Genomic DNA, 18,207 nt, shown 5'->3' with positions numbered 1-18,207 from the left:
CACTGACCCTTACAGGCCCATTTGAGAGAAGCAGTGCTCAACCCACAAAGCAACTTTTCCAATATACAATATTATGCAATATGCATTTGCTATGTAATAGAGAAGGCCCAAGTTAATAGGCTATTTCTCAGGGTTGCTTTATTTTAAAAAAACATCTTCTGTAGATATGTTATCGTCTTGACTACAAAAAGCCATTGAACATGCCTACTGTTAGTATGTTGAATTTTCCTCAAAAGTGGGGCATGTTGTCACACTTCATAGTGTATGTTGTTAGAATGGAACCTGCCATTAAACAGTCCATTATGACCTTTTGAACAAAATCTAACCAGGTAAAAATAATAAATTACAAAATATAAACATTGTAAAACAATTATAAAACAAATAGAATTCTTTAAACATACACATATCAAACTGTTTTGTCCAACAAAGGAGTAAATTGTATAAATTCATAATATTTCAAATACATGTGACAACTTGCCCCAATAAAAAAAACTTGCTCTGACCTGACATTTATGAAGAAGCAGTCTTGTATAACATGCCACAGCTCACTTAAGAGGCATATCTTTTGAGCTTGAGAAAGACAAAAAGGTGATTTTGCCCTGTCCATCACCAGAAGTCTTGACCTTATCAGCTGTATTAAACAATTTTAAAACAATATTAAGTTTGACCAATATATTGTAGTAAAAGCTATTTTTGAATAGTAATAAATTGTAATGGCCAAAAATGTAGGCTAATATTTCTCATTTTGTGTATAAGCGTTTTGCTGTCTTCTGTTTGCAAAAAAAGAGTAAGATTCCTTAAATTTGTGACTCCCAAGAAGAAACATAATGATGGGTAATAAATATAGCCTATAGGCTAAGTAAGTATATATATATATTTTTAGCAGTGTTGACTGCATGTCCTCAAACTATTTAATTGATGTTTATTGCTAGAAATGATTGGTTTAAACTGTATTTAAACATCTCAAATGCTGGTTGCAAACCTTAGGGCAAACCTCAAAAACAACAAGTAACAGAAAAACAATTTAGCTGGACCTATTGAGATTGACATTAAACATTTTCTAAAGGTAGCTTAGTCCCATCTCTTTTTACTGCCCCTTTTGTTTTAGACAGGAAAAAGTAGACCTAGGCCTCCTTTATCCTATATTTATGGAAAGCGCAACATGCTTTTCAAGTGGGTGTGACAAAATTACATGTCTTTAAAGTGTACAGTGATGTAATAATAAACTACAGACATTAGTTTTTTTTATTTTTTAAATGAGCCACTTTTCACACTAGGTTCATTTTTGTTAGATAGTAGTTTATCAAGCATATTTGATAGATCTTGCAACACACCAACAAGCATCTAATGCCTTTTTTTTAAGTAATGGAACACCAACTGTATCTTTATTACTGCGCTGTTATGCATGCTGTAACTTTGCAGCATGTCAAAGCACAGGAAAGCCATCATTTTTAAACATGCAACATTTCTGAACAGCAAAAGGAACGCAACTTTCTTATACGGTGACAGAAGCACAGAGCTGAGAGGCATGTGAGTAGGTTTACAGCACGGTCAGGTAGACAGACAGGAGGAATGTGCGCGCGTCTCTTCCACTTTAAGAAGGCGGATTCGTCTCTGCACACACTGTGTGTTTATTACGAGCGTTGAAGTGGCACATGGAAGCAATCCCTGTCTCCAAATATGGCGAAACCTACTGGCACTGACAGCACACGGAACGGCCGGGAAGTTTTTTTGAATTCTGCTTTTCATTACGATGAAGAGTAGATGAGTTGTCACATTTTCTGTACGTATATCTGAGGTTGTATCAACTATAAGTTTCATCATATGGTTCTTCTGCTGCCACACGCGCCTGTAAATGCGGCAGCGCTGGCGACTCCCGTCTGATCCGACACTCACAGTTGGATATTATCGGCTGTTTAGGAGGAACTCTGGAGAGCTGAAGACAGGTCAGGAGAACAGAGACTGAGATGGAAGAGCTGTCAAGCCCTAACAGACGCCAGTAAGCGGGTAGATTCAGTGCATTAGACGCGATGGCAGCGTCCAGCAACTCCAGTCTGTCGGGTTCCTCCGTCTCTTCGGGTGAGTAGCCTACTGATGAATCACAATCAAACAGGACTATTTGGTTTGGGAATCTGAATAAGCAAGCAATTGACGTGACGATAGCAGAATGGAGATGGTTGGCACTGGCACTTGAATTTCTGTGGTTTTGGATGTAATTAAAGCAGACGGGATAGAACACGGTGAAGAGGTGTGTCGTACCTTTTCTTCATCCAGGGTGAACTAGACCCACCTTTGACTTCTTCACCAATGCAAAAGCATGCAGTCGTTGCTATCACCAATGCACGCTAGCAGATGATTGTGTAATGTCACACTCACTGTGCACGAGTTTTAAAGGCCACCTCTATCTGATCATACTTGCATGATAGCAAAAACAGACTTCTTTGGTGGGAACTACAAATCAAAAATGTGCACCATGTTGAATTGTAATGCCAAATAACATATTTCTCAGTGAGATATCATTGGTTACTGCATGCATTTTATGTGGAACTATAAGCATTTCGTTTTTTCCCCTCTCGATATAGGCTGTATTTATCTATATATATTTTATTTATTAAAGTCATATGTCAGCTCTTTACCATAAAGTCCATAAATAATAATATAACTTTTATCTTATATTTTTTTAGATTTATTAAAAACCTTACATAATCAGTTCCGTTACCATGATTTTGTACAGTAAACAACAGATTATGGAAAAGTATTTGAGAAAATATCTGCATGTAGTGTCATGACCTTGAGTACAAGGCTGTTAGCTAATTGTTAAATGAACCGTGCATTTGTAGCATATATCGTAACACGTTTTTATTTGGAAATTTAGCTTGAAATGACATAATGCAATTGATTAACATTGTGTTTATTGAAGTCGGCATGAAATGAATCCGCTCAGATGTACATCATAATATGGAAGAAAATATTTGTTGTTTCTTCTAATTCACCACAACTTTAGAAGTCAGTTTATTAATATTGGATTTATTTATTTGATTTATTTATTTAGCAAACAGTCTATTAACAATTAAGACTTTTCTGTCGGGATGTTTACAGTTGTGCAGAAATGTCACCTTTTTTAAAACGGAAAAGACTCGGAAATTTAGCTTGAAATGACATAATGCAATTGATTAACATTGTGTTTATTGAAGTCGGCATGAAATGAATCCGCTCAGGTGTACATCATAATATGGAAGAAAATATTTGTTGTTTCTTCTAATTCACCACAACTTTAGAAGTCAGTTTATTAATATTGGATTTATTTATTTGATTTATTTATTTAGCAAACAGTCTATTAACAATTAAGACTTTTCTGTTGGGATGTTTACAGTTGTGCAGAAATGTCACCTTTTTTAAAACGGAAAAGACTAATTTCGTGGAATGACCCAAGTGTGATTTGGGCATAACAGCAATAGTATAATGTCAGCATTGTTTATAAATTTGTCATCAGTGTCAACTGTTGATATCCCAAGTAAATCACTGCCAGTAATGCCAACAACATGTTTGGGGTTTTTTTTGTGTCTATTTCAACATGTTGTAACTTGTAACGTGGGAACAAAAAACTGGTTTGGACACATCCAGTACAAATGCACTTCCCACCCATTGTCTCAAGGGATCTAGGTTAGGCTAGGCCAGGCATATATATCCTAAATCCCAACATTTCAGATTTTTTTGCATCCAAAATGACTCATCAAACGTTTTCATAGGCGTGTGATGAAAACTAATTACCCTAAAAGCTGTTCCTCTCTCTGTTTTATTCACTCGAAAGATTTTCTATTATCTTGATCTTATTATCCCTGAGAAATTATTGATGTTGAAAATGAGCTTTTAAAATCACCTGTCATCTTCCTAGCTGGGTGTCATGTGGTGTTGAAGCTGCATTATCACATGTAAGAAAGTTTGACTGTCGATATATTAATCTTCACATACAATTACTTACTTTTCAAAACCTATGACATATTTTCACACAGGTACCAAACTGACCTACTACACATTTAAGTCTTCACCATATTCTCTCTCTACTGTCCAAAAGTTTAGGGTTGGTGGGTTTTTCTCTGCCATTTATTTAATCAAAAATACAATAAAAACATGAATATTGTGAAATGTCATAATAAAATAACTGTTTTCTATTTTAATGCATTTTAAAATATAGATTGGCAAAGCTGAATTTTCTGTAGCTATTACACCGGCTATTAACTTCAGTGTCAAAAGATCCTTTGGAAATTAGTCTAATATGCTGATTTGCAGCTCAAAAAATATTTCTTATGGCAAATGTTGAAAACAGTTATGCTGCTTACCGTGAAACATTTTTTCATGATTCTTTTTAGTTCAAAAGAATAGCATTTTTTAAAAATATGTCTTTATAACATTATAAATGTATTTGCTGTCTCTTTTGATCTTTTTGCTGAATAAAAGTATTAATTTATTTCACAAAAACTGAAAAAAAAAAATCACACTGACCCCAAACTTTTGAAGGGCAGTGTATATATATGACTTTTTTACATTTTGTGACCTTAGATAAGAAACAAACATTGGGTGGAAGGGAACCCACCGTCCCCAAATTCACCATAAGACACAAAACGGAGCAAAAAGCATCAGGTTGGCTGGAGGTGTGAGAAGCACAAAAGAGTGTGCAGGTGTTTAAATACACCGATCACAAATGTGAGGAGAGATAAGGTTGGAAACGCGCTCAGAATCACTCCCACACAGAAATGCATGTTAACACCCTGTTCCCATGCTGTGCCGCTCGGCATTGCGTTTGTAAGAACAGAAGGAGGGATGTGTGATCTGAGGGACAGTACACGTCTCAAGGGAGTACAAGTTCAAGTAACAAGCTTTGTTGAATGGGCGTGTAAAGAAGAACCATTTTCGTGTAGGCACTCATTCCATTAAAGCTCAATAGTGACCTTGGGAGAGAAAAAGAGAGGGTTTGTCTAATTCACTTCATGCTTGCTGTAACTCTTCATGCAGACGCACAGAACCATGACTCCTCCTCCACACAAAGCCACGGGCTCTTGAGATCCAGTAAAGGGATCAAGCCAAGCCATGACTCTCCGTGGTCGCCATCCATTCCCAAATAGATTAGCTCACTTGCATGCTGCTGAAAAAGCAGAAGTGCACTGCAGCCACGAGGCCTGCAGCAGGCGGGGAGTCTTTTCTGCCTGCGGTACGGAGAGCTGTCATTAGTTTCGTGCCCCCGGTGTAATCATCGTATGCCGTATACTGCACCTCAACCAGCCTCGCCGTGTCTGTCACAGGAGTATCATTATGTTAGAAAAACGCTTTTTTGCCAGAAGCCTTGTTTCATCTAGTTTGGGTGCGTGTAACACGCACATTCTGCTTTATATTAGCCAAAAACAGGGCTGTAAACAAATGCAGGGCAGAATGGCGATATGTATGCCGCTCGGCTCAGCTCTTCTGACTTCAAAGGCCAATTCGAGCTTTGATATTTCCCTAAAGGAATACTGGGGCTGCAGATCAGAGCTGCAAGCTTGTGAGTGTTTCAGAAATGATGAAGTTGAAATTATGAGGGATTTCATGGGTTTGTGCTGATTTGATTTCCTTTAATCTGAAGGGGTGGTGTTGGCTTAAGCTTGGGGCACTTGACCAGAAGGTCGCTGTTTTAATCCCAGTAAGGAGGGACTCGCTTCTTCATTGTACCCTTGGGCAAGACATTTAACCCCAGATTGCTCCAGACAGATTGTCCCGGCCGTAAGTGCACTTTAGTAAGTCGCTTCGGATAAGACTTCAGATAAAAGGATCTACTAAAGACAACTTACGCACTTACAGTATGAATCTGCAAGGGGTTCATTCTTTTAAAGTCAATGTGGAACGGCATTTACAATTGTACTAATGTAATCTGACTTTTATGTGGTTTAATCATCAAGTAGTAACTAAGAACATATTTTTGTTACATCTTGAACACGCCATTACTTAAAGGGATAGTTCACCCAAAAATTTAAATTCTGTCATTAATTACTCACCCTCACGTCGTTCCAAACCTGTAAGACTTTCGTTCATCTTCGGAACACAAATTAAGATATTTTTGATGCATTCTGAGATCTCTCTGACCCTCCCATAGTGTCAGGGATATGGACCTGTCTGTGTGTTTTTCTCCCCATGTGCTTCATGACCTAGTTTCTCCCTTGTCTGATTGTCATATTTGATTCACCTGTGACTTGTTAATTACCCCGTTTAAAGGGTCATGAATCCCCAGACTACTTCTTCTGAGATTTTAGCAGAGATGTTTGTGTTGCACATCATAGAAGACAATATTAGCATCCGATAATTTTAACTGTTGGAGAAAACTGGTTAATTTTAAGCATTTTTGCACTATTTTCATCTTCCAGGTTTAAAATCTACATTGTGTTGACGTCACAATATGTGACGTGGCAATGGACTATAGTACATCGATGACGCGTCGGTGTCTATTCAATTATTCATGAGACTGCGTGTTCTTATCCTATGAGAAGACGCTTCGCTTAATTATTCACATAAGCATGTGTTGATGTGCTATGACAGATGTTTCAGACTGTGAGATGACATCACGCACATTAACTGAGAGAAACGTTCATGGATCGAAGAAGAGTGTTTGTTTTTGCTTTGTAATAAGAGTTCGGCACAAACACGATTCACTCACTTGGTGAGCATAATCATTTTTACAGCTCTGTGACACAACCCGTCAAAAGGCTTATATAAATGCCACAGAATAAGCCTTAAAAGTTCTCAGAGGTGCAACAGTGTGTTCATATATATGTTTTCGATGCAGAGTACAAATGGCTGTGCATTTATTTGTGTTTTAACTCGATGGGAGCGAAATGAAACCGTCTGAACGCGAAGCTGTGTGTGTTGTCTGTCGCCCCTCTTCCCTCTCCGCTGAGTCCGCTCCCGCTGTGCACCACTCCCACTTTTTTAGCATTTTTTTAAAACTGTGGTGAGAACTAACCAGTGCTGAAACGGGGGTTTTTATGACCCTTTAAGTTTAGTATTTATAGTGTGGTCTGCCCCATGTTTCCTTGTCGGGTCTTAAACGTCTATGTGCTACGTGTGTGTCTCCTGGCTACCCTGTCTTCTCCCTAGTATGGATTAATAAAGACTGTTTATTGTGAGTATCTCTCGTCTCCTCGTTCCTCACTCCTCACAGTAGGAATCGTGACAGAAGACCCGACCAAAACAAAAAGTATAACTGCATTTTCCCCCTCCGTTTTGTTTCTGCGTTTTATTCAGTTTTGATTTCTGTTTCTCCCCATGGACCCCTTATCCCGCCAAGAGTACCTCCTCCTCCTGCTGGAGCAAGGGGAGAGATCGCTTGAGGGCCATAACAGACTGTTTCTGGCCATCGCCCATCTCACCAGCTACCCGGACGATGCGCTCTGCGCGTTCTACGACGCCAGCCTGAACCCCACGTGCAGAGCGCTGTCGTCTGAAGATGGCTCTCGAGCGGATTTCTCCACCTTTGTGGAGTGGATACTGGCGAGAAACAGATCCCCGTTCACCGTCTGTTCCAAGGAGGATCTCGCCAGTTCCACTCTGGACCCAGAGCCCAGCCCACCATCACCTCGCTGTGTGGAGCTCAAGCCCGAGCCCACCGTTGACGAACAGCCCGAAACCGCCGCGACCGACGAGCCATCACCGCATGGAGCGACAGAGCTGAGGATCGCCATGGAGCCGGAGCTGTTCATGACGTCAGTCCAGGTGCGAGAGCCGGCAACAGAGCTCGCCATGAGGGAAAAAGCTATGGACTGTGAGATCGCGGAGAGGAGCTCCGCCCCCTGCACCATGGCTGAGGGTGAGCTGAATGTGGATCTGGGACTGCTGGACTTCAAGGGAGAGGTCATGGATGTATATGCTGATCTGCCCCCTCTCCTCTCTCCTTTGTCTGAGCCCTCTGTCAGTCCTGCTCCTACGCCCAACCCAGAACTGGCTCTTGTCCCCCTGTCCAGCCCAGAGAGGGCTCCTGTTTCCACGCCCTGCTCAGAGAGAGACTATGTTCCCGAGTGAAGCCCTGTTGTTCCCCTGTCAGTCGTGCTCCCCGTGCTGGGAGTCGCTATTTGGTGTGTGTGTGGGCAGTGCACATCAGCCCTGAAAGCCTGGAGGCTCAAAAATGCACACCCACCCGCCCGCTCCTGCCTCCTCCACCACTGTCGTCTGGCAGCCCCCCTGCTCTCCCTCAGCCCACCATCAGCACGGTGCGAGCCCCGCGGGTCTGCCAGTCTCCATCGTCGACGTGGCTGAAGAATCCTTTGCCTCCGCCTCAGAGTCCAGGACTCCGCCTCGGCCCGGCGACACCCAAAAGCTCCACCATGGCTCCTAGCTCCCTCCTCTCCGCCATGGCTCGTTAGTCCACTGACTCCACCGGGCTCCCTCGTCCCTCCGGCTCCGCCTTGGTCTGTCGTCGACCATCCTTCGCCTCGGGACTCCACTCCTTCGGCTGCGCCTCATCCCTCCATCCCTCCGGCTCAGTCAGGCTCCTCCTTTCCTTCGTCCCTTCCTCCCTCCGTCGGCTCCAGAGTCATCAGCCCTTCCTCCACCATGGCTCCTCCCTCCATCGGCTCCACTGTGGGTCGCATTCATGGCTGTGGCCTGGGTCCCACCTGGCTCCGCCTGCTCCAAGTTCCTCCTGTCTCCTCCCTGGCTCCTCCCTCCGTCTGGTCCACCCTGGCTCCTCCTGTCTCCTACCTGGCTCCTCCCTCCGTCGTCTCCACCCTGGACTCTGTTTGCCGTCCTCCACCCGAGCCTCCACCCAAGGTCCCACCCGTCCCTCCCTCTGTTGTTTCTACGGCGCGAGGACGCGACTTCCGGGAGTGGGCGATATGTCAAGGCTCAGAAACGTAGCAAGGAGATCGTTAAAATATTCCATGTGACATCAGTGGTTCAACTGTAATGTTATAAAGCTACGAGAATAAATTTGTGCGCAAAGAAAACAAAAATAATGACTTTATTCAACAATTAGTATCCTCCGCACCATTTTGGAGAGTATCACATACAGTACATAAATAATGTATGCTGTTCTGTGTCAGCAGCACCATACGCGGATACACTGTTTACGTTGTTTACGCTTTGATCTGAACATAAACAATGTATCTGTGTACATACGTTGTGTACGTTGTTTAAAAAATGCTTATATATGCATACAGTCATGGCCAAAAGTTTTGGCAGTAACATACATTTTTTGTTTTGCAGAGTTTGCTGCTTAAGCTGTTGTGGTGTTCATTCACATTGTTTCTAGATTATTATGTAGATTGATCAAATGCATTTTAAATAATTGCCAAAAGCTTAATTTGCCAAAAAATTTACTTCACAAAAAAACAAATTTCACTGTTTTTTGATCCTGACACAAAATGACCAGCTAACATTAATTGACTAATCATATCAGCAGCACATGTGAAAATGTGAATGAGTACTAGTCAGGTGAAATCACTATCATACTAAATAGATTGTAAGAGCGGACTGATTGCTATAAAAGGAGGGAAGAAGCGCTTCCAATCATTGTGTTCTTGTTAGCAGTGGTTACCTCCAAAGAAACATGTGCAGCCATCATCGTTTTGCATCAAAATGGCCTCACATGCAAGGAAATTGCAACAAAGAATATTGCATGAAAGAACCATTTACCGGATCATCAAGAACTTCAAGGAGAGAGGCTCGACTGCAGTGAAGAAGTCTTCAGGACGTCCCAGAGCGTCCAGCAAGTTCCAGGATTGTCTCCTCCTGAGGAGTCAGCTACAGAATCGTGTCACCAGCAGTGCAGAGCTTGCTCAGGAATGGCAGCAGGTTGGTGTGAGAGCATCTGCACGCACAGTGAGGCCAAGACTTTTGGACAATGGCCTGGTGTCAAGAAGAGCAGCAAAAAAGCTACTTCTCTCCAAGAAAAACATCAAGAACAGATTCAAGTCAATCCTGAAAAGGCGAGTGGACAAGCAGAAGCCCACGAATGGTGATCAACTCCGAGAACTAATAAGGCAAGAATGGATTGTCATCAGTCAGGATTTGGCCCAGAAGCTAATATCCAGCATGCCAAAACAGCATTGCAGAGGTTATGAAGAACAAGGGTCAACACTGTAAATAACATTTAATACCTAAATGTATTTATACATTGAACAATTTGATACAGTGCACTTTTTATGTACATACATGTTTTTTACATTGTACTTATATATTTTTAAAATACCTGCAGGTAATTACATCTGCAATTATTTTCTGTAATTACACATATAATTACACTGTTGAACCATCCTTTTTAAGGCAAAGCTGAATTTTCAGCAGCCATTACTCTAGTCTTCAGTGTCACATGATCCTCAGAATTCATTTAAATATTTCTTATTATTTATCAGTGTTGAAAAGATATTTGTGGAAATCATTATACATTTTTGAGGATTCTTTGATGAATAGAACGTTCAACATAAGTTTTATAACATTATACATGTCTTTACTGTCACTTTTGATAAATAAAAAAATTATAATTTAAATGTTTAAATTATAAATAGTTTATTATTGTAACTGAGGGAATACAGGAAGCATGCGGATCCATCTGCAAGGCTTTATTAACTGAGACGTGGTCAAAAACAGGCATAGGTCAGACAATGGCAAACAGGTATATTGATGGCAAGGCAAGAGGGATAATCAAGGTACAAGGCAAAGGTCCAGGCAGGGGCAAACAGTATCCAATAGGGCGAGACTCGAGAGATAATCCAGGTAAACAGGCAGTGATCAGAACACGGGGAAACAGACAAGGCAAAATGAAGAAAACAAGACACTAGGCTTGGTAATGCAGCTAACACTAGGGGAGTGGAAAATGCAGAACAATACACGGCCGTGAGAGAGAGGAAGTCCATGGCTTATGTAGCATATCTGATTGGATTCAGCTGTGTGTGTGTGTGTAATCAGTGCAATGGTTGATTTAAATATTTCTTATTATTTATCAGTGTTGAAAAGATATTTGTGGAAATCATTATACATTTTTGAGGATTCTTTGATGAATAGAACGTTCAACATAAGTTTTATAACATTATACATGTCTTTACTGTCACTTTTGATAAATAAAAAAATTATAATTTAAATGTTTAAATTATAAATAGTTTATTATTGTAACTGAGGGAATACAGGAAGCATGCGGATCCATCTGCAAGGCTTTATTAACTGAGACGTGGTCAAAAACAGGCATAGGTCAGACAATGGCAAACAGGTATATTGATGGCAAGGCAAGAGGGATAATCAAGGTACAAGGCAAAGGTCCAGGCAGGGGCAAACAGTATCCAATAGGGCGAGACTCGAGAGATAATCCAGGTAAACAGGCAGTGATCAGAACACGGGGACAGACAAGGCAAAATGAAGAAAACAAGACACTAGGCTTGGTAATGCAGCTAACACTAGGGGAGTGGAAAATGCAGAACAATACACGGCCATGAGAGAGAGGAAGTCCATGGCTTATGTAGCATGTCTGAGAGTCCTAACAGGAACGGATCACATGATTGAAAGCTCTGGTAAGCAAACAGCAAGAGAGATAACTCACAACAGCGACTGCGTGTCCTTTTACTCGACCTCTGCATTTCAATCGGCATCGGATGAGGAGAAGCTCTGATCTTAGTTCTGGAGTTGCTTAACATCAAAGTCAACAGCTAAGGCAAAAGAGAATGGAAGAACTCTTACAATCAATTAATGCGAACAAAATCACTCTTAAGCTGAAGACAGTCTGGTTAAGTGTCACATAGTGGCGGTCAAGTTAAAGAACCTCGGTTTTTCAAGGTCTGTACTAAGCTGTTGCACATAGCTAAAAAAAGCATGAATGAAGGGATGAAAGACTGAATGGAACCTCAGCCTGTGATGACAGAGATGGTAAATGAGGCATGCACATCACTTACTGGCCCAAAAATTTACTTTCTCTCCGTCGCACTTCGGAAAGCTGCTCATTATTATAATCTTGTTTTTAAAGGCTTTCGTTTCTGACAGAAGCCACTGTAGTACGGTATGTTCATTAGTGGTCATCTTAATAGTTTCCATGGTTTCTCATGTGATTCCTGCTGTAGTTTTACAGTCAGTAAGTCTGAGTGAAATAAGAGGCTTATTTAAGCCTGCAGTTTTATTGGTGGATGGAGTGTTGTTGAGAACCAGAGGAGAGAAGGGAGTTTTAGTGCTCACCTCTTCCTGTGTCTCTGCATTTATTATTAATCACCTCTGTGGAGATCCCCATGGTCATCCATCACCCTCTGGAATCACATTACCAAACAATGGATCTCCCTGCTACCGATGTGTCTGTGTGCTTGTGTACTGTACATGTGCACATGTGTGTGTGTATATGTGTGTAATATCAGATGACAGGCCCACTGACACCCAGCAATCTGTTCACTGACCGTCTCATGCATTTTGCACATAAAACTGGAAAGCACTTTTTCTATCTGGCAAGCTCTAATCTAATTTACTGGCTTTACACAACGTCCTGGAGAATGTGTTTACGGGGCTTTTTAGTAGTATTTTTAAGTCAGGTTGATACATGAGCACAAACATTTGTCAGTTTAGTAGAATCAAATCTTTCAAAGTTTATTTTGAGACACTTTGTAGCAAGTTAAATACATATCAAAAAGAAAAAAATGGTAACGCTTTAGTTTAGGGACCAATTCTCATTCTTAACAAGTTGCTTATTAGCATGTATATTACTAGCATATTGGCTGTTTATTAGTTCTTATAAAGCACATGTTAATACCTTATTCTGCATGACTATATTTTAGATCCCTTAATCCTACCCACACCTAAACTTAAAGGGATAGTTCACTCAAAAATGAAAATTACCCCATGATTTACTCATCCTAGGTGTATATGACTTTCTTCTTTCAGACAAATACAATCAGAGTTATATTAAAAATTGTCCTGGCTCTTCCAAGCTTTATAATGGCAGTGAATGGGTGTTGAGATTTTGAAGTCCAATAAAGTCAAGTCAAGTCAAGTCACCTTTATTTATATAGCGCTTTTAACAATACAGATTGTGTCAAAGCAACTGAACAGCATTAATTAGGAAAATAGTGTGTCAATAATGCAAAATGTCAATAGTAAACACTAATTTTTCAGTTAAAGGCAGTTCATCATTGAATTCAGTGCACCCATCCATCATTAAAAGTACTCCACACGACTCCAAGGGGTTAATAAACGTCTTCTGAAGTCAGTTGAACTTCAGATGTAATTACCTGCAGGTATTTTAAAATATACACGGATAAATTGTTTATGTTCAGATCAAAACGTAAACAGCGTATCCGCGTATGGTGCTGCTGACACAGAACAGCATACATCAGTTCATTTCAGAAGGTCATTATTAAAGGGTTAGTTCACCCAAAAATGAAAATTAGGCCGTGTTTTACTCACCACAGAGGCATCCTAGGTGTATAGGCTATAACTTTCTTCTTTCAGACGAATCCAGACGGAGTTATGTTTAAAATTGTCCTGGCTATTCCAAGCTCTATCATTGCAGTCAGCAGGTGTTGCAGTGCTTCAGTCCCAAAGAAGTGAAATAAAAAGCACCCATCCATAAAAAAAGTGTCTCACACGGCTCCGGGGGGGTGAACAAAGGCCTCCTGTAGCGAATCGATGCGTTTTTGTAAGAAAAATATCCATATTCAAAACGTAATAATCACTTTAATCTAGCTTGCGCCAACAGTTGTACACGGAAGCAGTTCCGGGCTGATGAAGTATGAGGTCAGTGCTGCGCATGCGCCAGTGAGTCTCGTGAAAACCAACATTTGTTAACAGCATCAAAGGAAGCAAAGTTTCCTTACTTTAGCAAAGGAAAACCAGTCTCCTCTTGGCTTATATCGAAATCCTCTGACATTCTTCTTTACAAATCCTCATTTTGTACTTCAAATTCGTGATGTTATTTTGTTTTGATCTCTCTCCTGCGCTTCCGCGTGCGTCACTTCTGAGCGGCGCATGCGCAACGCTGACCTCATACGTCATCCACGCAGAACTGCTTCCGTTGTTTACAACAGTGAGCGCAAGCTAGATTAAAGTGATTATTACGTTTTGAATATGAAAAGGCATGACGTGACATGTGGCCAAGTATGGTGATCCATACTTGGAATTAGTGCTCTGCATTTAACCCATCCAAAGTGCACACACACAGCAGTGAACACACACCGTGAACACACACCCGGAGCAGTGGGCAGCCATTTTTGCTGCGGCGCCCGGGGAGCAGTTGGGGGTTCGGTGCCTTGCTCAAGGGCACCTCAGTCGTGGTATTGAAGGTGGGAGAGAGCGCTGTACATTCACTCCCCTCACCTACAATCCCTGCCGGTACAAGACTCGAACCTGCAACCTTTGGGTTACGAGTCCGACTCTCAAACCATTAGGCCACGACTTCCCCTATGGATATGAATATGGATATTTTTCTTACAAAAACATATCGATTCGCTACAGGAGGCCTTTGTTCACCCCCCGGAGCCGTGTGAGACACTCTTTATTATGGATGGGACCTTTTTATTGCACTTCTTTGGGACTGAAGCACTGCAACACCCACTGACTGCAATGATAGAGCTTGGAATAGCCAGGACAATTTTTAATATAACTCCGACTGGATTCGTGAACACACGAGCCGTGTGAGACCCTTTTTATTATGGATGGGACCTTTTTATTTCACTTCTTTGGGACTGAAGCACTGCAACACCCACTGACTGCAATGATAGAGCTCGGAATAGCCAGGACAATTTTTAATATAACTCCGACTGGATTCGTCTGAAAGAAGGAAGTCATATACACCTAGGATACACCTATAAAAGTTTGATTCTTTCATGTTTTGGTTATCATAATAAACTTCATAAATGAACACGACTTCTATGAAATTTGAGGCCTATATACAGTCGCCATAAGTAAAAAGCTAAATGTAGGCTTAACAAACTACACCACGGTCATATGACTTCAAGGTCACCTCCATTAAGCTTCTGACAACTCTTTAATCTTTATTTAAAAACACTTTTCCTGAAAGTGTGAGTCAGAATGGTTTGCAAGAGCACAATTCTAAACATAATGGCTCTGCAAAAGCTGACTGGTAAGTAGATGAGTTTTCCTGTTCAGTATAACTGCTAACTTGTTTCCGGGCTTTGGCCTACAGAAAGCACTCTAGTAAATGTACACACAACACAACAAACTCTCTGAATGGTTAAAATGTCAGTCAGACTATGTCTTCCTTCATAAGTGGGCAGTTTTTGGCTATAATAAAATGCATTGTAGACCAGACATTGTATACCGTTTGTCTACGTGAGACTGTGTGTGTGTTTCCTTTGCCAATCAGAAGTGAGGGGCTTCCAAGAGTACATGCGCTTGTATGTGTACACACACAATTAAACAAAGGCATACAGCCTTACAGGAAAATACCCAAACCCACCCTCACTTGCATGCAGTGTTACAGGATAAACACACTTCATCTTGCCTTCCCTCATGATTGCTCTGTCTGATGCCCCGTCTCACACATAGTCACAAAATTCTCCACATTTCTTGCCAGTTCTGTTCCTGTCTTCTCCACAGAATATCCCCACACTCTTTAAGCTCATTGTGTGAAGTGGAAGAGATGTGTGGGTTTGCGTTCTGTGCCTCAGAGAGACATAGAGTCTATATAATATACCCCAGCTCTTCCAGAGCAGCATACTGTACAGATGGCCTCACCACAGGAGCTGGAACATGTTCCCGAAAACACTGGATCAGCACTAAATGTGTGTGTATTGCATATTCACATATGTGTGTTCACTGAAACAGACTGCTGTGTGTGTAGATACAGTTTTGCTGACATTGTTGGTACCAAATGTCTCTACAGGCAGTGTTTTCTTCATAATTCTTTTGGGGTTTTTACACATCTAGACTTCACTTGACACAACAATAAAATTTAACTATAAGTCATTTCCATTTTACATGCAGTAGTGACAGCTTCGTTGTGTATTGTTGCGTACAAACTAGCCAGTAGATACCAAAGCAGAACCATTCTGCGTCTTTAAACAAAACAAAATAGTGGTGTTTTGTTCCTGAAACGGTGTCATTGAATGAATCAGTTTAAGAAAATTTTTCAGCTTTCAAATTTTGTAATTTTTTTGTGGCTCTTTAATGTGTCATGACAGATCACTGTAGTGCCTCAGTTCAAGCAGCACATGAAGGGATCATCTCCTCCTCTTTACTAGTTATTGTAGCACAAAATAAACATGAATGAACATGAGAAGGTATCATGTTTCAACTCTGGAAATGCATCAATACATCCAATTTATCAAGTTTGAGTCCACCAACGTTAATCTACTCTTCTGTCTGGTTTGTTTGTCAGACAAAATGGCAGATTCATCATTATGATTGGTCAGATTGCCTGTCAGTCAGACTCCTAGCAAAGAGTGAATTGACCCTTCACAAAGACCCACCCTCCTTAGTTACTGTTGCTATCTCCAGTAAAAAAATACATTGCGGAGCAAAGCGGAAACTGACAACACGCCGACAGACAAGACAGCAGGTTACTTCTGGTATGAAACAAGGTCTCAGGACTCTCAGCCTTTATATTTTGTCATTTTTAAAGAAATTCAAACAATAAATACCGTTTCGTGGCTCTGTAATGAGTCGTGACAGATCACTGTATCACCTCAGTTCAAACACGTGAACCTATTGTCTTTTCATATGTACTTAAAGCATGAAATAAACATGAATAAACATTAGAACATATTTTATTTCAACACACCATTTTTCAAGTTTAAGTCCATCGAAGTGAATTTACTCTCCTGTCTGATTTGTGGTTCAGGCTAGAAGGAATAAAGCTACGGCCACTGGGCATGCACACATCAATATAGTGTAATTTTGTCACACTGTACAACAATAATTACTGTTTTTTCATTATTATTTAGGGTTGGGGTGGGTGTAGACATTAATAAAACACGATCTAATAGGTAGACAATTTCATTTATTGTTAGTTTCCGGCCGTAGCTGTTGGACAAGATGGCGGATTCTGCATTATGATTGGTCAGATTGCCTGTCAATCAAGCTCTTTGCGAAGGGTCAATTAAACCCAATGTAAAATCTGTATGGGGAAATCTTTTTTCCTTGCTCAAAATTCATTGACAGCCTGTCTTGAATGAACAAAACTGTGAAGCAAACAATTTTTATAATACATTTATTACAAAAAAATTTATTACATTTATTACAAAAAAGTTGAATGTTTAACTTGTGTGAGTAACATTTTCATATGTGGACAAGCAGTCTGTATTGATACTGGCACAAAACCTGCCTTATTTCTATAATTGAAATAAATAATAATATCCTGTAGTTAAGTAAAATGTTGATATGCTGGTTCAGTAATCGCTCTGATGGATTCAGATGAGTGAAGGATTCAGACTGATTCAAACCAGTCTTTTGTAATGATTCATTAAAAGTTTATGAGTCACACTGATCATGCTGTATTGCTGAACTTGAAACAGCATAACTTTCTAGTATCCTGTTCCAAATTCAGCCTATGTTTTTGATTCACTAAAAAGAAACCATCATAAACCATGTTTGTGAATTAAACAGTGCTTGCCGCCAGCGAGGACAACTCGATAAAAAGATGTTTCTTGTTTAATTTCCTCACATTCATTCACATAAGGCTAACATAATTTTTTTTGCCATGGCTCTGTAAATGCTGTTGCTGTTGACAAGGAAACGCTTCTCACAAAGACAGTAAACCTGAAAAAATATAGTGTGTGGAACCATATTGTAGGGACCAGCCAAGTGTTTAGCTGTAAGCATTAGAAATATCAGTGTAAAAATAATAGAAGTCAAAGTAGAATGTATAGAAAATAATCGAATGATAGTGTATGTGTGTATGTTAGGGTGTTGGGATTAGATTTTGTCATGAGGTTTTATTAAGGTCGTGTTCCTCTGCATGCAGATATTTTAGATGGGGGTGTTCATTTGAAGTACATACTGCTAGTGTGGATCAGCATTTCTATGTGTGTTTTGCCCTAAGGAAGCCTGTTCCCTCTCATCCGCTGAGCTTTAATTTGTGTGAGAGATCAGAGTCTGCCCAAGAAAGTGGGAGCTGTGAGGGTGTGTGTGAGCTGCAGATAGTCGTCCAACTCTCCATCTCAAAGCAGCTTTAACGCTCTCAGAATCTTCTAAGCAACCAAATCTTTCCTGCTCCATCCTGAAATCAACAGCAAGTGACATTTAACATTACCCAGCCTGTAA

General features: G+C 40.6%; 1 protein-coding gene across 2 annotated transcripts in view; it reads left to right on the top strand.

Moving 5' to 3' along the window:
• The first annotated feature begins 1,579 nt into the window (after positions 1-1,579).
• LOC107596649 (beta-chimaerin-like) overlaps positions 1,580-18,207 on the top strand; it is a 47,768-nt gene continuing 31,140 nt past the window's right edge. The window contains exons 1-2 of one of the 2 annotated variants that reach the window (XM_016287427.1): positions 1,580-1,783; positions 1,921-2,079. In XM_016287427.1, the coding sequence (XP_016142913.1) occupies positions 2,031-2,079 (49 nt within the window). In that variant the 5' untranslated portion in view covers positions 1,580-1,783; positions 1,921-2,030. Of the gene's footprint in view, positions 2,080-18,207 lie in introns of both variants that reach the window. The other variant, XM_016287428.1, reaches the window with a different exon arrangement.

The sequence above is a fragment of the Sinocyclocheilus grahami genome, unplaced genomic scaffold (genome assembly GCF_001515645.1).
Source record: "Sinocyclocheilus grahami isolate Dianchi unplaced genomic scaffold, SAMN03320097.WGS_v1.1 scaffold222.1, whole genome shotgun sequence".
NCBI classification, from domain to species: domain Eukaryota; kingdom Metazoa; phylum Chordata; class Actinopteri; order Cypriniformes; family Cyprinidae; genus Sinocyclocheilus; species Sinocyclocheilus grahami.
The sequence above is the reverse complement of the archived record's forward strand: the minus strand, read 5'-3'. Positions and strand labels throughout refer to the sequence as shown.